The sequence below is a fragment of the Odocoileus virginianus genome, chromosome 33 (genome assembly GCF_023699985.2).
Source record: "Odocoileus virginianus isolate 20LAN1187 ecotype Illinois chromosome 33, Ovbor_1.2, whole genome shotgun sequence".
In the NCBI taxonomy this organism is placed as follows: domain Eukaryota; kingdom Metazoa; phylum Chordata; class Mammalia; order Artiodactyla; family Cervidae; genus Odocoileus; species Odocoileus virginianus.
Genome location: NC_069706.1, coordinates 17,757,718 through 17,781,023, shown reverse-complemented (window position 1 = coordinate 17,781,023; position 23,306 = coordinate 17,757,718). Strand labels below are relative to the sequence as shown.

Here is a 23,306-nt window from a genome sequence, read left to right as displayed (position 1 = left end):
GTCAGCACATATGTCTCCTTGGACAATTCATTTCCAAGTGTTAGACAAAAGCCTAGTTTTGGGCCCTGGAAGGGGTCCCCCTTCATGCAGCAGCTTCAGAGCAGAAAAAGTAGAGACAGAAACTGCCTGCTGAATAGCCTGTCCTCTTACAGAGACAAGTTTTTCTTTCTGCACTTTTTCCCCTGTAAAATTCTCCAGTAAATATTCAATAATTTTTCTTCACTATTGAACTATTTAATATGAATGGATTTCTAGTCCTGGCAATCAAATAGTCTGTTAATGGGGCTTCCCTGGTGCTTCAGTGGTTAAAAATCCACCTTGCAAGACAGGGGACACCAGTTTGATCCCTAGTCTGGGAGGATCCCACATGCCTTGGAGCAGCTAGGCCCGTGTGCCACAACTCCTGAGCCCGCACTCTGTAGCTCCTGAGCCGCAGCTACTGAGGACCTCTTGCCCTAGGGCCCACGCTCCACAACAAAAGAGGCCATCACAATGCGAAGGTTCACATACCTCAACTAGAGAGCAGCCCCCAGTCTCTGCAACTAGAGAAAGTCCGTGCAGCAAAGAAGACCTGCTGCAGCCATAAATAAATAAATAGTACACACACACACACACACACACACACACACACATTAGTCTGTTACTAAGCTGTTTTTTAGTTGCTAAGTTGTGTCCAACACTTGTGTGACCCCATGGATTGTAGCCCGCCAGACTCCTCTGTCCATGGGATTTCCCAAGCAAGAATAATGGAGTGGATTGCCATTTCTTATCCAGGGTATCTCCCCAACCCAGACTGAGACTGCATCTCCTGCATTGACAGGTACCACTGAACCACCAGGGAAGCCCTGTGTTATTAAGAGAGTGAGCTTAACAGTATTCATGAAAGCAGTCATTTTGTTAAAAAAAACTATGCAAAAGTAGACTGTGCAACTCCAGTGAATAATTTACATGTACACATGAGATTAGAGCATATAGCTCTCCTCAAATGCAAGTAATGATTATAGTAAATTAAGAAAGTTAATATAATGATTTATTATGATAATAAGAATATTAATTCAATAAATATTTCGCTGAAATTTACTGTAAGCCAATCTTTGGAGTCACAGAGATGAATATATCATTGCCTTTTAGAAGCTTTTTCACAGTCCTATGAGAATGACTAATCACTATGTTGATTATATTCTTTGCAGCGAGAGATGGAGAAGCTCTATACAGTCAGCAAAAACAAGACCGGAAGCTGACTGTGACTCAGATCATGAACTCCTTATTGCAAAATTCAGACTTAAATTGTAGAAAGTAGGGAAAACCACTAGACCATTCAGGCATGACCCAAATCAAATCCCTCAGGACTATACAGTGGAAGTGGCAAATAGATTCAAGGGATTAGATCTGATAGACAGAGTGCCTGAAGAACTATGGACAGAGGTTCATGACATCGCACAGGAGGCAGTAATCAAGACCATCCCTCCCAAAAAAAGAAATGCAAAAAGGCAAAAGAGTTGTCTGAGGAGGCCTTGCAAGTACCTGAGAAAAAAAGAGAAGCTAAAGGCTAAAAGAAAAGGAAAGATAAACCCATTTGAATGCAGAGTTCCAAAGAATAGCAAGGAGAGATAAGAAAGCCTTCCTCAGTAATCAATGCAAAGAAATAGAGGAAAACAAGAGAATGGGAAAGACTAGAGATTTCTTCAAGAAAATGAGAGATATCAAGGGAAGATTTCATGCAAAGATGGGCACAATAAAGGACAGAAATGGTATGGACCTAACAGAGCAGAGGAGTTTAAGAAGACATGGCAGGAATACACAGAAGAATTCTACAAAAAAGATCTTCATGACCCAGATAATCATGATGGTGTGATCACTCACCTAGAGCCAGAAGTCAAGTGGGCCTTAGGAAGCATCACTACGAACAAAGCTAGTAGAGGTGATGGAATTCCAGTTGAGCTATTTTAAATCCTAAAAGATGATGCTGTGAAAGTGCTGCACTCACTATGCTAGCAATGGAAAACTCAGCAGTGGTCACAGGACAGGAAAAGATCAGTTTTCATTCCAATCCCAAAGAAAGGCAATGCCAAAGAACATTCAAACTGCTGCACAATTGCACTCATCTCACACACTAGCGAAGTAATGCCCCAAATTCTTTAAGCCAGGCTTCAACAATACGTGAACCATGAACTTTCAGATAGTCAAGCTGGTTTTAGAAAATGCAGAGGAACCAGAGATCAAATTGCCAATATCCATTCAGTTCAGTTCAGTCGCTCAGTCGTCTCTGACTCTTTCTGACCCCATGAACCACAGCACACCAGGCCTCCCTGTCCATCACCAACTCCCGGAGTCCACCCAAACCCATGTCTATTGAGTCGGTGATGCCATCCAACCATCTCATCCTCTGTCGTCCCCTTCTCCTCCTGCCCTCAATCTTTCCCAGCATCGGGGTCTTTTCAAATGAGTCAGCTCTTCGCATCAGGTGGCCAAAGTGTTGGAGTTTCAGCTTCAGCATCTGTCCTTCCAATGAATATTCAAGACTGATTTCCTTTAGGATGTTGGATCTCCTTGCAGTCCAAGAGACTCTCAAGAGTCTTCTCCAATACCACAGTTTAAAAGCATCAATTCTTCAGCACTCAGATTTCTTTATAGTCCAACTCCACATCCATACATGACCACTGGAAAAACCATAGCCTTCACTAGACGGACCTTTGTTAACAAAGTAATGTCTCTGCTTTTCAATATGCTATCTAGGTTGGTCATAACTTTCCTTCCAAGGAGTAAGCATCTTTAAATTTCATGGCTGCAGTCACCATCTGCAGTGATTTTGGAGCCCAGAAAAATAAAAGTCAGCCCCTGTTTCCACTGTTTCCCCATCTATTTGCCATGAAGTGATGGGACCGGATGCCATGATCTTAGTTTTCTGAATGTTGAGCTTTAAGCCAGCTTTTTCACTCTCCTCTTTCATTTTCATCAAGAGGCTGTTTAGTTCTTCTTCACTTTCTGCCATAAGGGTGGTGTCATCTGCATATCTGAGGTTATTGATATTTCTCCAGACAATCTTGATTCCAGCTTGTGCTTCTTCCAGCCCAGCATTTCTCATGATGTACTCTGCTTATAAGTTAAATAAGCAGGGTGACAATATACAGCAGTGACGTACTCCTTTTCCTATTTGGAACCAGTCTGTTGTTCCATGTCCAGTTCTAACTGTTGCTTCCTGACTTGTATACAGGCTTTCAAGAGGCAGGTCAGGTGGTCTGGTATTCCCATCTCTTTCAGAATTTTCCACAGTTTATTGTGATTCACACAAAAGCTTTGGCATAGTCAATAAAGCAGAAATAGATGTTTTTCTATACATCCACTGGAACATCGAAAAAGCAAGAGAGTTCCAGAAAAACATCTACTTCTGCTTTATTGACTATGCCAAAGCCTTTGACTTTGTGGATCACCACAAACTGTGGAAAATTCTTAAAGAGATCTGAATACCAGACCACCTTACCTGCCTCCTGAGAAATTCATATGCAAGTCAAGATGCAACAGTTAGAACTGGGCATAGAACAAAAGACTGGTTCCAAATCAGGAAAGAAATACATCAAGGCTATATATTGTCACCCTACTTATTTAACTTATAAGCAGAGTACATCATGAGAAATGCAGAGCTGGATGAAGCACAAGCTGGGATAAAGATTGTCAGGAGAAATATCAACAACTTCAGATATGCAGATGACACCACCCTTATGGCAGAAAGTGAAGAAGAACTAAAGAGTCTCTTGATGAAAGTGAAAGAGTAGTGTGAAAAAGTAGGCTTAAAACTCAGCATTCAGCAAACTAAGACCATGGCATCCAGTTCCATCATTTTGTGGCAAATAGACAGGGAAACAATGGAAATAGTGAGATACTTTATTTTTGGGGGCTCCAAAATCACTGCTGATGGTGACTGCAGCCATGAAATTAAAAGACATTTGCTCCTTGGAAGAAAAGCTTTGATCAACCTAGACAGCATATTAAAAAGCAGAGACATTACTCTGGTAACAAAGGTCCATCTAGTCAAAGCTATGATTTTTCCAGTAGTCATGTATGGATGTGAAAGTTGGACCATAAAGAAAGCTGAGTGATGAAGAATTGATACTTTTGAATTATGGCATTGGAGAAGACTCTTGAGAGTCTCTTGGACAGCAAGGAGATCAAATCAGTCAATACGAAGGGAAATCAGTCCTGAATATTCATTGGACGGACTGATGCTGAAACTGAAACTCTAATACTTTGGCCACCTGATGGAAACAACTGACTCATTAGAAAAGACCCTGATGCTTGGAATGATTGAAGGCAGGAGGAGAAGGGTACAACAGAGGATGAGATGGTTGGATGGCATCACTGACTCAATGGACATGAGTCTGAGCACGCTCCAGGAGTGATGGACAGGGAAGCCTGGCGTGCTGCAGTTCATGGGGTTGCAAAGAGTAGGACTCAACTGAGCGACTGAACTGAAGTGAAATGATGAGAATGACAGATTTATAAACAAATAGTATGCCCAGATAATACAGTACAAGTTAAATTAGAAACACACACTATGTCTTTAGGGGAGCCCAAAAGAGAAAGCACCTAGACTGGGGAGATCAGGGTGATGTTGCTGAGAAGGTGACATTAGAACTGAGACTTTTAAGTTTAATAGGAGTTGTCCAGGGGATTAGGTATGAATGAAAGGCTTTCTAAGCGTAGGAAATAGTGTGCACAAAATCAAGGAGACAAGAAAAATCACAGACCTTATAGGAAACTATTTGAGATGGCTGAAGAGTAGGAGTGTGGGAAAATGAGAAAAACAAATGGAAGATAGCTAGAACCTTCCACAGTTCACCTCAGATTTTATCTGGTAGGCAACAAACAGTTATTAAATATTATCAAGCAACAAAATAAAAAGATAACATGTGTGTTCTAGATCCACTCAGAAGATGGTAAAAATGAAGTGAGAAAAGGGAAGTTGGAGAAGAAGAGGAGGTACTTTGGAGCCACATAGGAAGTCAAATTTATAAGATGTAAGAACTGATTAGGAAGGAGGAGTCACAGTTGCCTGGGGTACTAGATGAATGATAATTAACCATGAGAGGAATAAAGTTTTGATGCAAGAACTAGGATGGGTTCCTTGAGTTTGTGACTGATTGAGTTGCAGATGATTGTGGATCCTATAGGAGGAGAGAAGAAGTTGATATATAGGTGTTCGATTGTTGATTGGTATTAACTTAAACTATTTCATTATAAAAAAAAAAAGCCCAACTCATAGTTAGGTCAAAAGATACGGCATGTTTCCAACACATTTCTAAGGTTCTTGAGAATAATACCATGTTGTTTATAGTTCTTCAAATAATTGGCCAAAATAAATGTCTCATGATTACTTAGATGTTTTGTAAAATCTCTCACCCACCATACTTTAAATATTGCAATGCCAAAACTACTAACCTGTGCGCAGACAGGCTATATTTGCAAGCCACCATTCAGGGATCCTGGGCAAAAGCACAATTACTCGATCTCCCCTTTGCAGGCCACAGGCTTCTGTAAGTATATTTGCAAATTTCTTTGATAAAGAGCCTAGTTCCTCAAAACTCCATCTCACTTCTCCTCCGTTTCCATTTATCCACCAGAAGGCTGGATTGGAAGGTCTCTTCCCAGCCTGAGGAAAGACAAACCAGTCATAGATTTAAAGGTGGTTATGCAGCTAAATTCTATTTCAACTGATTTAATGTAATATTTTCTCTGAAGAAAATTCACAGGTCTTTAGTTAGGACTTACTTGGAGTATTTGGGAGTAACTCTGGGGTCATTATTTCTAGATTTTGAGAGCCATGTCACTTCTTTCAGTACATGTGATTTCTCATTTAGCCTGATTATTTTCTTTCCATAAAGGTAGAATTCTTGCATCCCTTTATATTTCTCTCAGTGCTCTTTGCCTCATTTCCTACCATTTTTTATTCTTGGGTTCACATTTCATTCTAATCCTTTATTTATTTTTAATATTTATTTATTTATTGGGCCACTTCAGGTCTTCGTTGTGGCACACAGGATATTCACTGCAGCACATGGGATCTTTTGTTGTGGCCTGTGGCCAGCAGGCTTAGTTGCCCCATGACATGTGAGATCCATGTTCCCTGCTTTGGAAGGTGGAATCCCAACCACTGGACCAACAGGGAAGTCCCTACTCCTTTTTATTTTTTAAAAAATTAACCTATAATCATACATTTTTATAACCCAGACTTTTTCAACCATGGAAGTCTTGATGGTGAACCAGATGTCCTATGCATTACAGGGTATTTAGCAGCACCTCTTAGCCTCCACTCATTAGCATACACCCTCCCCCAACTCATAGCAACAAAAGTGTCTCCAGACATTGCCAAATGTCCCCTGGGGGAAAAAAATCACTCTCAGTTAAGAAATTGCAGTCTGACTGGTCCTTGCTCCATACCTTTTCCATATTGGTCCATTGGTCCAGGACATCTTTGGCAAAGTTGAAGTACTCTGGGATCTCTAGTTTAAAGTCTTGTTTCATGGATTCATAGTTGGAGAAATTCTGAGGGGTCACTGTTCTGTAATCTTTATGCAATGCTCTCATAGAGCCAGGAATTGCTAGGCACTGAAAATATTTGGCACAAGGTAATATCCTCATGGTGACAAGGGCTAACGTCAGTCTGGCTAAGTATTTTAGCACCCAGGATTTCTACAGACACCAATCCATCTAAAAGACAAGCAAAAAGACATGCATTTGTTTCAGCCGTATCCTCAAGCAGCTAAGTTTTATTATTATTATCATAATAGTACTATTTTCTGAGAACTCACTATGTCCCAAATACTGTGCTCAATGCTTCACTTACATACAATTTATCATTAAATCTTCAGAGTAACGCTGTGAAGTGGATGCTATTATCTCTGCAGATGGAGAATATGATGAGTAAGAGGTTGTCTCGGTCCTCTCTGATTTAAACAGCAGATAACTATTTTTCACAGTTCTGGAGGCTAGGGGGTCCTAGATCAAGGTGCTGGCTGGCTCAGTTATCCCATGAGGTCTCTGTGCCTAGCTTGCAGGTGGTTGCTGTCCCTCTGTGATCTCACATGATGGAGAGAGAGAGAACCCTTCCTCTTCTTGGAAGATACTAATCCCATCAGGGGCCTCACTGTCATGACCTCATCTAAACCTAATTACCTACCAAAGGCCCTATCCCCAAATACCATCACATTGGAGGTCAAAGCTTTTAACATAAGAACTGTTTTGAACTGGGATACAAACATTCAGTCTGTAACAGAGGCATTGATTGGATTTGAACCTAGAACTGTCTCATTCTAGCCCATTCTTCTGACGAGTAAGGGCTAGTGCCTCCCATATACATTTCTAAAAAAGAAAAGATCTGGGTCACCCAGTTACTCTCAATAAAAGCAAATAATTAAGCTTTTAATCTCTTTCATCTAAGGATTTCAAAAGGAGTGTAGAAATGTTGAGAATTTTTAGCAATGGATAACCCATAGATGAAGAAACTGAGATAGCAAAGTACCAGTTACTCATGAAAGTACTGTCAAAGGTCCTCTAGTTTATAGACTATAATTCCCATGCTCCAGATAGGAGCGCACACTACCTCCAGGCTTGGAGCTGCATTTACCAGAGATATGAAAATAGAGTTTAGCCTTTTGTAGGAGGGGCCTCTCTGGGCCACCCAGCCCTCCCTCCTACGGGGAATCATTTGATCACAATGTCATTTATTTGGCTGAGGTCTCATAATTGAGGCTATTTAAAAACAGTTTTAGGGATTAAGGGTTTTCTTCTTTATGTAATCTTCTAAATTTCCTGCAATGAAACACTATTCTCACAATCATTAAATCATCATTTTTAGCTTCAATTCTAACTTTATGGTATGTAAGGCAGAGTAGCTGTGTGGAAGCATTTATGTATTGATATATTTCCAAACAATGATTAATAATGGATGCCAGCCATACATTTAACCCTAAATGGACCTGGCAATTGGGCATCATATTGTTGCACTCAATGCATCCTCATGGTTACTTAATATAATGATTTATTATGATAATAAAGATATTAATTCAACAAATATTTCACTGAGATTTACTGTAAGCCAAGGAGCCAAGGAGACCTGGGTACTTCGTCTGACCCTTTGATCTATTTGTGGACAGACCTGACAAGGCAATGAGATTAAGCCCTTTGAGATCATCTGATTTAAACCTCCTCATTTTTCACCTGCTAAGAAAACAGGATCCCACAGAAGGGAAGCAACTTGCATTAATGTGATATGAGAATTAGAACTAGAATGTTGGTCTACAGATCAATGGAATTTCATTTGAGCAGTGCTTCTCAAACCTGGTTATATATTTGAATCATGAGGAAAGTTTTATAAATGTACTGATGCCTGAGTCTTAATTAAATCAGAATCTCTGGGGTTAGAGCCTAGGAATCATATTTTTAAAAATTTCCTCAGAGGATTCTGCTGTGCAACCAAGGCAGAGAGTCACTGATTTGGAGGTTATGATCCATGAACAATCAATATCAGCATCACCTGGAAGCTTATTAGAAATACCCATTTAAAAAAAAAAAAAAAGAAATACCCATTTTCAGACCCCAGTTTCACATTTTACCAATGAAGAGACTAGTAGAATCACCCTCAGAGAGTTGTCCCAAAGATTAAATGAGACAAAGTGCTTATCATGGTGTCTAGCATATTACTATCCTTTAGCTTAGGAGTCTGCAAACTTTTTCTGTACAGGGTCAAATAATAAATATTTTAGGCTTTGTGGGCCATTTGGTCTCTGTTTCAACTGCTCCACTCAATTCTAGTTGAGATAGCAGCCACTGAAATACATAAATAAAGTCATAACTGTGTTACTAAAAATACTAATATGTCTCATCATGAATTGTTATTCCATTTTTTATTTTTCCAAATAGTTAAAAATGCAAAAATTATTCTTGGTTCACAAGTTGTACAAAAGCAAGTGGAGGGCTGGATTTAGCCCATGGGCCATAGTTTGCTAATCTTTGCACTAGAATGTAAAGTTTATGAGGGTATGGGCATTGTCTATTATGTTCATGGGAATTATAATAGCATTTGGCCAGAGTAACTGCTAAATAAGTATCTGTTGAATGAATAAATGACTTCTTCAGAAGGCAGAAACTTTGCACACCATGGTTTTTTTTTCAGTAACTCCAAACTGTCCAACGGGTTGCAAAGAGTCAGACAGGACTGAGCGCGCACACACACACACACACACACAACACAGCAGAATTATAGTAGGCCTGAGAAGTGCCTCTCCTACTTTAACCAGAATTGTGCGACGACTTGCACTGTTCATGTGGCTAATTTAGATTAATTTAAATATTATTTGAAAATTAGTTCTTTAGCCACAGTAACCACATTTCACGGAGAAGGCACTGGCAACCCACTCCAGTACTCTTGCCTGGAAAATCCCATGGGCAGAGGAGCTTGGTGGGCTGTAGTCCACGGTGTCACGAAGAGTTGGACACAACTGAGCGACTTCACTTTCACTTTTCACTTTCATGCATTGGAGAAGGAAATGGCAACCCACTCCAGTGTTCTTGCCTGGAGAATCCCAGGGGCGGGGGAGACTGGTGGGCTGCTGTCCATGGGGTTGCACAGAGTCGGACACGACTGAAGTGACTTAGCAGCAGCAGCAGCAGCAACATTTCAAGGGCCTAATAACCACATGTGGCCAGTGGCTACCATGCATATGTCAGTGCAGTCACAAAACATTTCTATCATTGCAGAAAATTCTTGTTGATAGTGCTAACCTATATTGATAATAGCTCAGAACTGAAGTGATATGAGACATTAATATACAGGAAACTTGAGAGGAAATGTTCCCAGGATAAGATTTTTCTAAAAGTTCAGGTTTAGTCAATTATTACTCATCACTTTCCCCTTGTCTGAAGCTGTGCGAGGAAAAGTGTTAACTATTAACCAGAGATCCCTTGGCAGTTCTCTTAGGCTCTAGAAGAGGCTGCTTTTTAGAATAGAAATGAACCCCTGAATCTTCAAACATCATTCTGTTTGGCAGTGACAGTTGAGTGGAAGGAACAAAGCTTCTCTCCTATTTGCTGGCAGGTTATATCCTGCACATCTTGCAGCTCTCTTCCTTCTTACAGAATTAGTGTTTCCTTCGATGGGAAGGAAACAGTTAAGTAGTCAACACTAAGTTTTTGGCAACCTGGTTCCAGTATTCTTGCCTGAGAAATCCTATGGCTAGAGAGACCTGGCAGCTACAGTCCATTATGCCACAGACAGAGACTGAGCACAGCACAACACTGCTTCTACTGTTATAACTTTGTTTTTAATTTTGGAGGATAATACCTTCAAATGATTTAGAAATTTATAAAAGGTGCACAGTGAAAAATCTGCCTTCCACCCCATCACATAGCTGCCCAGTTTCAGATCAGTTCAGTCGCTCAGTCGTGTTCAACTCTTTGCAAACTCATGGACTGCAGCACGCCAGGCTTCCCTGTCCATCACCAACTCCCGGAGCTTACCCAAAATCATGTCCATCGAGTTGGTGATGCCATCCAACTATCTCATCCTCTGTTGTCCCCTTCTCCTCCTGCCATCAATCTTTTCCAGCATCAGGGTCCTTTCTACTGAGTAAGTCCGTGTTCCCATCAAGTGGCCAAAGTATTGGAGTTTCAGCTTCAGCATCAGTCCTTCCAGTGAACACTCAGGACTGATTTCCTTTAGGATAGACTGGTTGAATCTCCTTGCAGTCCAAGGGACTCTTAAAAGTCTTCTCCAACACCACAGTTCAAAAGCATCAATTCTTCGGGGCTCAGCTTTCTTCACAGTCCAACTCACATCCATACATGACTACTGGAAAAATCATAGCTTTGACTAGATGGGCCTTTGTTGACCAAGTAATGTCTCTACTTTTTAATATGCTCTCTAGGTTGATCAGAACTTCCCTTCCAAGGAGGAAGCATCTTTTAATTTCATGGCTGCAGTTATCCTCTGCAGTGATTTTGGAGCCCCCCCAAAAAAGTCTCTCACTGTTTCCATTGTTTCCCCATCAATTTGCCATGAAGTGACAGGACTGGATGCCATGATCTTAGTTTTCTGAATGTTGACTTTCAAGCCTACTTTTTCACTCTACTCTTTCACTTTCATCAAGAGGCTCTTTAGTTCTTCTTCGCTTTCTGCCATAAGGGTGGTGTCATCTGCATACCTGAGGTTATTGATATTTCTCCCAGTAATCTTGATTCCAGCTTATGCTTCATCCAACCTAGCATTTCACATGATATATTCTGCATATAAGTTAAATAAACAGGGTGACAACCTTGATGTACTCCTTTGCCTATTTGAATCCAGTCTGTTGATTCATGTCCAGTTCTAACTGTTGCTTCTTGACCTGCATACAGATTTCTCAGGAGGCAGGTCAGATGGTCTGGTATTCCCATCTCTTGAAGAATTTTCCAGTTTGTTGTTATCCACACTGTCAAAGTCTTTGGCATAGTCAATAAAGCAGAAGTAGATGTTTTTCTGGAATTCTCTTGCTTTTTCAGTGATCCAACGGATGTTGGCAATTTGATCTTTGGTTCCTCTGCCTTTTCTAAAACCAGCTTGAACATCTGGAAGTTCTTGATCCACATATTGTTGAGGCCAGGCTTGGAGAATTTTGAGCATTACTCTGCTGGCGTGTGAGATGAGTGCAATTGTGCAGTAGTTTGAGCATTCTTTGGCATTGCCTTTCTTTTCCAGTCCTGTGGCCACTGCTGAGTGTTCCAAATTTGCTGGCATATTGAGTGCAGCACTTTTACAGCATCATCTTTCAGGATTTGAAATAGTTCAACTGGAATTCCATCACCTCCACTAGCTTTGTTCATAGTGATGTTTCCTAAGGCCCACTTGACTTTTCATTCCAGGATATCTGGCTCTAGGTGAGGGATCACACCATCGTGATTATCTGGGTCGTGAAGATCTTTTTTGTATAGTTCTGTGTATTCTTGCCACCTCTTCTTAATATTTTATGCTTCTGTTAGGTCCATATTATTCCTGTCCTTTATTGTGCCCATCTTTGCATGAAATCTTCCTTTGGTATCTCTGATTTTCTTGAAGAGATCTCTAGTCTTTCCCATTCTATTGTTTTCCTCTATTTCCTTGCACTGATCACTGAGGAAGGCTTTCTTATCTCTCCTCGCTATTCTTTGGTACTCTGCATTCAAATGGGTATATCTTTCCTTTTCTCCTTTGCCTTTAGCTTCTTTTCTCTTCTCAGCTATTTGTAAGGCCTCCTCAGACAACCATTTTGCATTTTTGCATTTCTTCTTCTTAGGGAAGGTCTTGATCATCCCATCCTTATTCCCTCAGAAAACCTTATTATTAATTCTACATATTTTTTCAAAGTTTCTTTATATATATCCAAGCAAATGACTATAGTTTCTTTTTTCTCCACCACTTTTATACCACATGTAGTCCAGAATACACACAATTTTGCCCATTATTATTATTATTATTATTATTATTGTCATAATACAACTTTGGAGTATTTTCCATATCTGTGCACAGATCTTCCTTATTTTGCTTTTTTCTTTTAAATAGCTGTATGGCATTCCAGAACAGCTGTGATATAATATCTTAAGCCAGTCCCCTATCAATCTTCATTTGAACTGTTTTCGTTATTTTGCAATTAAGGTGAAAATTTCAAACAATTTTCTCCACTGCATTCAGAATCCTTCAAACATATGTTGAAAAGAAAATTGGCCAGGCATTTGGAGCTTAAAATGGCCTAAGCATTTTGTTCTACCAAAAAGAAAATCCCAACATCTTTATCATCAAAACTAAGACCACCTTTTCCCCAACAAAGTCCTTTTCCTGTCTTTTCAGTGATTTTAACTTTTCATAACGTCCATTTTCTAGGCTTTTAGTATTCTTTGTAGATGATAGAGCTGAGATAAGTTTCCCAGTGTGAGCCTGGATTTTTATAATGAGCCATAGAAAACTCTTGTAATAAAGACAATACTACTTCTGGTCAGATGAACTTTTCAGGGTCTCATCTGCAATGTAGCCTCTACATCCATATAAGCTGCAGTGCCAAGAGAGTTTTCACCACCCCACATCTCCATAACTATCTTTCCTATCAAGTAATCCAATCAATAATGGTGGCTTGGTATACATAGCCTGAAAGCAAGGTAAAATCCCACTATTTTCCCCAACCTAACAAGATCCTGCCTTAAAACTTCTATACAGAGTTTTTAGATCTACGCTTGACCATGTAGCGGAGAAAAGTGGCTGCCCCCAGGTTATTTCCTTGAGTTTGCATGCATGTTTCCTAAGATTTCCTAGAAGAAGCTTGCATACTTCCTGGATGATGCAGAAGATGGAGTCTTATTTGCCACTGAGCAGGGCAGGGAGCTAAGCAGTACAGTGAAAAACTCAGCTGCTACTTGGACTCAATTGAATTTTTTTAAAAAACATTTTTTAAGAAATTAACAAATGAACATGTTTTTTAAAAAATTAAATAGCATGTAAAGCTTAAAATGAAAAACTTAGCTGCTATGTTTATAGCCTTTTTTGTGTACATACTCCTGGTCACTTACTCGATAGTATTACACGACAACTGACAAATTCTGATAGAAACACCCCAGCTACCCAAGATTTCAGTGAGACCATTTTTGATTTCTTGGTCTTGTTTGTTTGCTATCTTTGTTTAAAAGTACATGTGCCAGCCCAGCAAACCTTACTTAGAAGACAGATAAGGTGGTACTCACTAAAGTGACAGATTCCGACACAGCTGGAGATGATGGCAGAGGCAGACTTAACTCCTAGAGGAGGATCCCTGAAACTTGAACTCTTGCATCTGCTTTGGTGGTGGTAATAACCAAAAGAGAGAATAGCCTGACAGTTGGAAGAGGTGTCTTGCTTGGATTGGTGTCAAGCTCAGAAGTGTCTTGCTTGGATTGGTGAAGACAATTCTGGAGGGAGGAGCAAACTTTCTGGGCTAAGTTTACACTGTAAGTTTACACAATCCCCTGAGGTTACTTATCCCTTTTATAGTTAATAATTTACACATACCACAGGCTTTTGCAGGAATGGGAAAATAATGTATTTATTAGAGGGAAAATGTCCATGGAATTGCTGGAGGGGTTAGTTTCATGAAGGGATTGAGGGAATTTTCTCTCAGCAGAAGGAAAGAGAAAAGGGTGAAAGAAAACAAAGGGGTTTTGAATAGAAAGGAAAGAAATTACAGTGTAGGTTGCTCTAGGTCTCAGTGAACCAGTTGCTATGTTTATCTTTGGACCTGTTGAACCGGTCAGGACTAAGAATAAATAGTGTCAGCTTGCTCTTCTGTTTATAGCCTTCAACACTTTCTAGTTCACTCCAGGTAAAAATTCAAGTCTTTACATGGACTACAAGAAACTGCATGATCTGGCGCAGTGTCCTTTCTGACCCACCGCCCTCTCCTTTTCTCCCTCATTGCTGCAGCCACATCAGCCCCCTCACTTTCCTTGTAACATATGTGTTCCAGCTTTTGGATCTTTGAACTTACAGTTCCCACTGCCTACAACATTCTTCCCTGGACTATTGCCTTCACCAAATCCCTCTTTTATGAGATGTCCTCTCAAAGAAGTCTTCCCTTACCACATTTTCTAAAATAGCATCCCTCATTTTTGTCTCTTTACCCTGTTTTAACTTTTTACATCTCTTACTACCACCCTGACAAATAAGCAATTCTTTTTTCCATGGATGTATCACTATCGTCTAGAACAGTTGGCAAATTTTAGGCATTCAATAAATATTTGATGGGAAAATGAAAAGATAAACGACTCGGTTACACAGGACAAAAACCAAATCAAATTCACTTAAACAAAATGAGGAATTTATTTGTCCCTTTTTAGTTTTAGGAGTGTGTTGTCGTTCTTGTTGATTCCTTGGGATTTTCCATGTAGATAATTATATCATCTGCAAGCAGGGACAGGTTTACTTCTTCCTTTCAGATCTATATGCCTTTTACTTTCCTTCTTGTCTTATTAAAGACTGCCTAGAATTTCTAGCCCTATGTTGATTAAGAGTGCTGAGAGCAGACATCCCTGCCTTGTTCCTGATACTAATGGGAAAACATTCAGTCCTTTATGTTTAACTTGATAAAGAGCATCTACAAAAAATTTTTACCAAGTGTAGGAAATTCTCCTGTATATTCCTATTTTCCTGAGAGTTTTTATCATCAGTAAGGCTTGAATTTTGGCAAATGTCTTTTATGCATTAATTAACACCATCGTGTGATTTTTCTTCTTTACCCTGTCAATAAGGTAGATTATGTTGATTGATTTTCAAATATTAAACAGCCTTGCTTCCTTGGAATAAAACTCACTTGGTCCTTTTGTATAATTATTTTCATATATTGCCAAATTCTATAGTTTATTTTTCTTGCCCAAGTTTAGAACTTTTTAACCATTCTTTGAATAAAGACCTGCCCTAGTTTTCTCAACTTCTGAGATTCTGATGACACAAATGTTACTTTTTTTTTTTTAATGATAGTACCACAGATCTCTGGGGCCCTGATATTTTTTTAATTATATGCATTTCAGGTACACAGCATTATAGTTCAGCATCTATATACACTACAGAATGATCACTACTACAAGACTAGTTACCATCCATACAGCATACAGTTGAATTTTGCATTTCACCTACCCTAAACCCCCTTACCCTCTGGTAACCACTGTTTTATTCTCTGTGTTTTTCACTTATTTTATTTGTTGTATATTCCTGACCCAGGGATTGAACCCATGTCTCCTGCATTGCAGGCAGATTCTTTACCATCTGAGCCACCAGGGAAGCCACGCATGCATGAGTAAAAATCATATGGTATTTTTCATATTCTGTCTGCCTTACTTTACTTAGCGTAATGCCTCAAAGTCAATCCATGTTGTCACTAATGGCAGGATTACATTCCTTTCTATGATTGTGTAGTATTCTATTTAAACACACACACATATATGAACATATATATGTTTATCCATTATCTGTTACCTTCTTTTTCCATTTATCTGTCAATAAGCACTTAAGTTGTTTCCACATCTTTTCTGTTGTAAATAATTCTGCAATGAACATAGGGATGCATATACCTTTTCAAATTAGTGGGGTTTTTTGTTCTTCAGATAAATACCCAGAAGTAAAATAGCTGAATCATATGGTAGTTCTATTCATAATTTTTTGAAAAATCTCCATACTGTTTTCCGTAAGACGTACCCATAAACTGTGTAAGAGGGTTGGTTCCCTTTCCTCCACATTCTCTCCAACATTTGTTACTCCTTATCTTTTTGATGATAGTCATAGGTGTGAATATCTTATTATGGTTTTGATTTGGATTTTTCTGATAATCAGCAATATTGAACATCTTTCCCTCTTCTTTGTGTCTTCTTGGGGAAAATGTCTATTCAGACTCTGTACCCATTTTTCACCTAGTTGTTTTTTTGTTGTTGTTGTTGTCACTGGGTTATATGAATTCTCTATATATTTTGGATATTAGCACTTGTGAGATATATGATTTACAAATATCCTCTCCCATTTTAGTCTGTTGCCTTTTCATCTTTTTTTTTTTCCATTTATTTTTATTAGTTGGAGGCTAATTACTTTACAACATTGCAGTGGTTTTTGTCATACATTGAAATGAATCAGCCATGGATTTACATGTATTCCCCATCCTGGTCCCCCCTCCCACCTCCCTCTCCACCCGATCCCTCTGGGTCTTCCCAGTGCACCAGGCCCGAGCACTTGTCTCATGCATCCAACCTGGGCTGGTGATCTGTTTCACCCTAGATAATATACATGTTTTGATGCTGTTCTCTTGAAACATCCCACCCTCGCCTTCTCCCACAGAGTCCACAAGTCTGTTCTATACATCTGAGTCTCTTATTCTGTTTTGCATATAAGGTTATTGTTACCATCTTTCTAAGTTCCATATATATGTGTTAGTATACTGTAATGGTCTTTATCTTTCTGGCTTACTTCACTCTGTATAATGGGCTCCAGTTTCATCCATCTCATTAGAACTGATTCAAATGAATTCTTTTTAATGGCTGAGTAATATTCCATGGTGTATATGTACCATGGCTTCCTCATCCATTTGTCTGCGGATGGGCATCTAGGTTGCTTCCATGTCCTGGCTATTATAAACAGTGCTGCGATGAACATTGGGGTGCACGTGTCTCTTTCATATCTGGTTTCCTCAGTGTGTATGCCCAGAAGTGGGATTGCTGGGTCATATGGCAGTTCTATTTCCAGCTTTTTAAGAAATCTCCACACTGTTTTCCATAGTGGCTGTACTAATTTGCATTCCCACCAACAGTGTAAGAGGGTTCCCTTTTCTGCACACCCTCTCCAGCATTTATTGCTTGTAGACTTTTGGATAGCAGCCATCCTGACTGGCGTGTAATGGTACCTCATTGTGGTTTTGATTTGCATTTCTCTGATAATGAGTGATGTTGAGCATCTTTTCATGTGTTTTTTTGCTATCTGTATCTCTTCCTTGGATAAATGTCTGTTTAGTTCTTTGGCCCATTTTTTGATTGGGTCATTTATTTTTCTGGAGTTGAGCTGGAGGAGTTGCTTGTATATTTTTGAGATTAATCCTTTGTCTGTTGCTTCATTTGCTATTATTTTCTCCCAATCTGAGGGCTGTCTTTTCACCTTCCTTATAGTTTCCTTTGTTGTGCAAAAGCTTTTAAGTTTCATTAGGTCCCATTTGTTTATTTTTGGTTTTGTTTCTAAAATTCTGGGATGTGGGTCATAGCGGATCCTGCTGTGGTTTATGTCGGAGAGTGTTTTGCCTATGTTCTTCTCTAGGAGTTTTATAGTTTCTGGTCTTACATTTAGATCTTTAATCCATTTTGAGTTTATTTTTGTGTATGGTGTTAGAAAGTGTTCTAGTTTCATTCTTTTACAAGTGGTTGACCAGTTTTCCCAGCACCACTTGTTAAAGAGGTTGTCTTTTTTCCATTGTATATCCTTGCCTCCTTTGTCGAAGATAAGGTGACCATAGGTTCGTGGATTTATCTCTGGGCTTTCTATTCTGTTCCATTGATCTATATTTCTGTCTTTGTGCCAGTACCATACTGTCTTGATGACTGTGGCTTTGTAGTATAGTCTGAAGTCAGGCAGGTTGACTCCAGTTCCATTCTTCTTTCTCAAGGTTACTTTGGCTATTCGAGGTTTTTTGTATTTCCATACAAATTGTGAAATTATTTGTTCTAGTTCTTTGAAAAATACCGTTGGTAGTTTGATAGGGATTGCATTGAATCTATAGATTGCTTTGGGTAGTATAGCCATTTTGACAATATTGATTCTTCCAATCCATGAACACGGTATATTTCTCCATCTGTTTGTGTCCTCTTTGATTTCTTTCATCAGTGTTTTATAGTTTTCTATGTATAGGTCTTTTGTTTCTTTAGGTAGATATACTCCTAAGTATTTTATTCGTTTTGTTGCAATGGTGAATGGTATTGTTTCCTTCATTTCTCTTTCTGTTTTCTCATTGTTAGTGTATAGGAATTCAAGAGATTTCTGTGTATTAATTTTATATCCTGCAACTTTACTGTATTCGTTGATTAGCTCTAGTAATTTTCTGGTAGAGTCTTTAGGGTTTTCTATGTAGAGGATCATGTCATCTGCAAACAGAGAGAGTTTCACTTCTTCTTTTCCTATCTGGATTCCTTTTACTTCTTTTTCTGCCCTGATTGCTGTGGCCAACACTTCCAAAACTATGTTGAATAGTAGTGGTGAGAGTGGGCACCCTTGTCTTGTTCCTGATTTCAGGGGAAATGCTTTCAATTTTTCACCATTGAGGGTGATGCTTGCTGTGGGTTTGTTATATATAGCTTTTTTTATGTTGAGGTATGTTCCTCTATTCCTGCTTTCTGGAGAGTTTTAATATTAAATGGATGTTGAATTTTGTCAAAGGCTTTTTCTGCATCTATTGAGATAATCATATGGTTTTTATCTTTCAATTTGTTAATGTGGTGTATTACATTGATTGATTTGTGGATATTAAAGAATCTTTGCATTCCTGGGATAAAGCCCACTTGGTCATGGTGTATGATTTTTTTAATATGTTGTTGGATTCTGTTTGCTAGAATTTTGTTAAGGATTTTTGCATCTATGTTTATTAGTGATATTGGCCTGTAGTTTTCTTTTTTTGTGGCATCTTTGTCTGGTTTTGGAATTAGGGTGATGGTGGCCTCATAGAATGAGTTCGGAAGTTTACCTTCTTCTGCAATTTTCTGGAAGAGTTTGAGTAAGATAGGTGTTAGCTCTTCTCTAAATTTTTGGTAGAATTCAGCTGTGAAGCCATCTGGCCCTGAGGTTTTGTTTCCTGGAAGATTTCTGATTACAGTTTCGATTTCCTTGCTTGTGATGGGTTTGTTAAGATCTTCTATTTCTTCCTGGTTCAGTTTTGGAAAGTTATACTTCTCTAAGAACTTGTCCATTTCTTCCAAGTTGTCTATTTTATTGGCATAGAGCTGCTGGTAGTAGTCTCTTATGATCCTTTGTATTTCAGTGTTGTCTGTTGTGATCTCTCCATTTTTGTTTCTAATTTTGTTAATTTGGTTCTTCTCCCTTTGTTTCTTAATGAGTCTTGCTAATGGTTTGTCAATTTTGTTTATTTTTTCAAAAAAACCAGCTTTTAGCTTTGTTGATTTTTGCTATGGTCTCTTTAGTTTCTTTTGCATTTATTTCTGCCCTAATTTTTAAGATTTCTTTCCTTCTACTAACCCTGGGGTTCTTCATTTCTTCCTTCTCTAGTTGCTTTAGGTGTAGAGTTAGGTTATTTATTTGACTTTTTTCTTGTTTCTTGAGGTAGGCCTGTAATGCTATGAATCTTCCCCTTAGCACTGCTTTTACAGTGTCCCATAGGTTTTGGGTTGTTGTGTTTTCATTTTCATTCATTTCTATGCATATTTTGATTTCTTTTTTGATTTCTTCTATGATTTGTTGGTTATTCAGAAGCGTGTTGTTTAGCCTCCATATGTTTGAATTTTTAATAATTTTTTTCCTGTAATTGAGATCTAATCTTACTGCACTGTGGTCAGAAAAGATGACTGGAATGATTTCAATTTTTTTGAATTTACCAAGACTAGATTTATGGCCCAGGATGTGATCTATTCTGGAGAAGGTAGACTAGATTTATGGCCCAGGATGTGATCTATTCTGGAGAAGGTTCCGTGTGCACTTGAGAAAAAGGTGAAGTTGATTGTTTTGGGGTGAAACGACCTATAGATGTCAATTAGGTCTAGCTGGTCCATTGTGTCCTTTAAAGTTTGTGTTTCCTTGTTCATTTTCTGTTTAGTTGATCTATCCATAGTTGTGAGTGGGGTATTAAAGTCTCCTACTATTATTGTTTTACTATTAATTTCCTCTTTCATACTCGCTAGTGTTTGCCTTACATATTGCGGTGCTCCTATGTTGGGTGCATATATAATTGTTATATCTTCTTCTTGGATTGATCCTTTGATCATTAGGCAGTGTCCTTCTTTGTCTCTTTTCACAGCCTTTATTTTAAAGTCTATTTTATCTGATATGAGTATTGCGACTCCTGCGTTCTTTTGGTCTCCGTTTGCGTGGAATATTTTTTTCCCAGCCCTTCACTTTTAGTCTGTATGTGTCCCTTGTTTTGAGGTGGGTCTCTTGTAGACAGCATATATAGGGGTCTTGCTTTTGTATCCATTCAGCCAGCGTTTGTCTTTTGGTTGGGGCATTCAACCCATTTACATTTAAGGTAATTATTGATAGGTGTGGTCCCGTTGCCATTTATTTTGTTGTTTTGGGTTCACGTTTATACCACCTTTCTGTGTTTCCTGTCTAGAGAAGATCCTTTAGTATTTGTTGAAAAGCTGGTTTGGTGGTGCTGAATTCTCTCAGCTTTTGCTTGTCTGTAAAGCTTTTGAGTTCTCCTTCATATCTGAAAGAGATCCTTGCTGGGTAGAGTAATCTAGGTTGTAGGTTATTCTCTTTCATTACTTTACGTATGTCCTGCCATTCCCTTCTGGCCTGAAAGGGTTTCTATTGATAGGTCAGCTGTTATCCTTATGGGAATCCCTTTGTGTGTTATTTGTTGTTTCTCCCTTGCTGCTTTTATTATTTGTTCTTTGTGTTTGATCTTTGTTAATTTGATTGATATGTGTCTTGGGGCGTTTCGCCTTGGGTTTATCCTGTTTGGGACTCTCTGGGTTTCTTGGACTTGGGTGGCTTTTTCCTTCCCCATTTTAGGGAAGTTTTCAGCTATTATCTCCTCAAGTAACTTCTCATGGCCTTTCTTTTTGTCTTCTTCTTTTGGGACTCCTATGATTCGAATGTTGGAGCATTTCACATTGTCCCAGAGGTCCCTGAGGTTGTCCTCATTTCTTTTGATTCTTTTTTCTTTTTTCCTCTCTGCTTCATTTATTTCCACCATTTTATCTTCTAACTCACTTATCCTATCTTCTGTCTCCATTATTCTACTCTTGGTTCCCTCCAGAGTGTTTTTGATCTCATTTATTTCATTATTAATTTTTAATTGACTTTTTAAAATTTCTTCTAGGTCCTTGTTAAACATTTCTTGCATCTTCTCAATCTTTGTCTCCAGGCTATTTATCTGTAACTCCATTTTGTTTTCAAGATTTTGGATCATTTTTATTATCATTATTCTAAATTCTTTTTCAGGTAGATTCCCTATCTCCTCCTCTTTTGTTTGACTTGGTGGGCTTTTTTCATGTTCCTTTACCTGTTGGGTATTTCTCTGCCTTTTCATCTTGTTTAGATTGCTGTGTCTGGAGTGGGCTTTCGGTATTCTTGTGGTCTGTGGTTCCTTTTTATTGTGGAGATATCACCCAGTGGGTGGGGTTGGATGATTGGTTTGTCAAGGTTTCCTGGTTAGGGAAGCTTGTGTCAGCGTTATGGTGCGTGGAATTGGATGTCTTCTCTCTGGAGTGCAATGGAGTGTCCAGTAATGAGTTTTGCGATGGGTCTATATGTTAGGTGTGACTTTGGACAGCCTGTATGTTGACACTCAGGTCTATGTTCCTGCATTGCTAAAGAATTTGCGTGGTATGTCTTGTACTGGAGCTTATTGGCTCTTGGGTGGTGGTTGGTTTTGGTGTAGGTATGGAGGCTTTTGGATGGTCTCTTATTCCTTAATGTTCCATGTAGTCAGGAGTTTTCTGGTTTTCTCAGGTTTTGGGCTTAAGTCTCCTGCCTCTGGATTTCAGTTTTATTCTTCCAATAGTCTCAAGACTTCTCCAACTATACAGCACTGATAATAAAACTTCTAGGTTAATGGTGAAAAGATTCTCCACCATGAGAGACAACCAGAGAGGTTCACAGAGTTACATGAAGAATAGGAGAGGGAGGAAGGGGATAGAGGTGAGCAGGAGGAGAAAAAGGGGACTCAAGAGGAGAGAGACAGATCTACGCAGTTATCTGTTCCTAAAGTTTTCTCCATAGCCCAGACACCCACAAAGATTCACAGAATTGGATTGGGAAGAGAAGGGGAAAGGAGGAAATAGAGGTGTTCTGAGGTAGAAAACAGAGAGTCAAAAGTGGGAGCAAGTAATCACCACACTCCTGAATAGAAATGGGAACTGAATATTGGATTCTTAAATGTCCAAAATTTATATCACATACTGAAAAACAAAGATTAAAAATCTAGTGTAGAGGTTAGACTCTTTGAAAGACAATATTTAAAAACAAAAAACACAAAAAAAATTTAGAAATGTATATGAAGTTCGGTTTAAAAATAGGGTTTCTCTCTCTCTCTTTTTTTTTTTTTTGGCAAGGTTATAGTGAAATGAAAATGAAAATTAAGGAATAACAGAGGAGTATTAGAGGACTTTAAAAGGAAATAGGAGAGAAAAAAAGATAAGAAAAAAAAGAAAAAAAATTGTTTTCCCTAATTAAAAAAATCGTAAAAATATATGAAAATGAAAGTTGAGGAGCAATGGGGGAGTAATAGGGAATTTTAAAAGAAAATAAAAGAGAAAAAATTTAAAAAAAAAAAGGAAAGAAAAAAATATTTTTTTTTTAATTAAAAAAAAATATACATATATATCTAGGAATTTCTCTGGAGTTGTTGCGGTCAGTGTAGGTTCAGTTCAATTTCAGATAGCTCCTCTTTCCAGCTTACACTTCTTGATATCTATAGGCCCTTTCCGGTGTAGTCAGTGTTACCTTCAGGGATTTTAATCTGTTGCACCGGTCCTTTCTGAAGCGGTTCCCTTTGTTTATTTGGCTTCTGTTTGCCGTCTCTTCGGTGTCTAATTTCCACCCTGACACAGGCGGGCAGAGGTGATCTCTTATTTAGGTT

The 23,306-nt window shown here is 38.7% G+C and overlaps 2 protein-coding genes across 2 annotated transcripts in view; one reads left to right on the top strand and one right to left on the bottom strand.

The window, feature by feature from the left end:
- ERI2 (ERI1 exoribonuclease family member 2) overlaps positions 1–5,108 on the top strand; it is a 59,806-nt gene extending 54,698 nt beyond the window's left edge. The window contains exon 9 of the mRNA XM_070460982.1: positions 1,191–5,108. Within this exon, the coding sequence (XP_070317083.1) occupies positions 1,191–1,241 (51 nt within the window). The 3' untranslated portion in view covers positions 1,242–5,108. The remainder of the gene's footprint in view (positions 1–1,190) is intronic.
- ACSM3 (acyl-CoA synthetase medium chain family member 3) overlaps positions 1–13,886 on the bottom strand; it is a 52,865-nt gene extending 38,979 nt beyond the window's left edge. Inside the window, exons 1-3 of the mRNA XM_020873777.2 lie at positions 13,738–13,886; positions 6,436–6,705; positions 5,437–5,647 (exon numbers count right to left, since the gene is read on the bottom strand). Of these exons, the coding sequence (XP_020729436.1) occupies positions 5,437–5,647; positions 6,436–6,636 (412 nt within the window). The 5' untranslated portion in view covers positions 6,637–6,705; positions 13,738–13,886. The remainder of the gene's footprint in view (positions 1–5,436; positions 5,648–6,435; positions 6,706–13,737) is intronic.
- Positions 13,887–23,306: the final 9,420 nt, after the last annotated feature.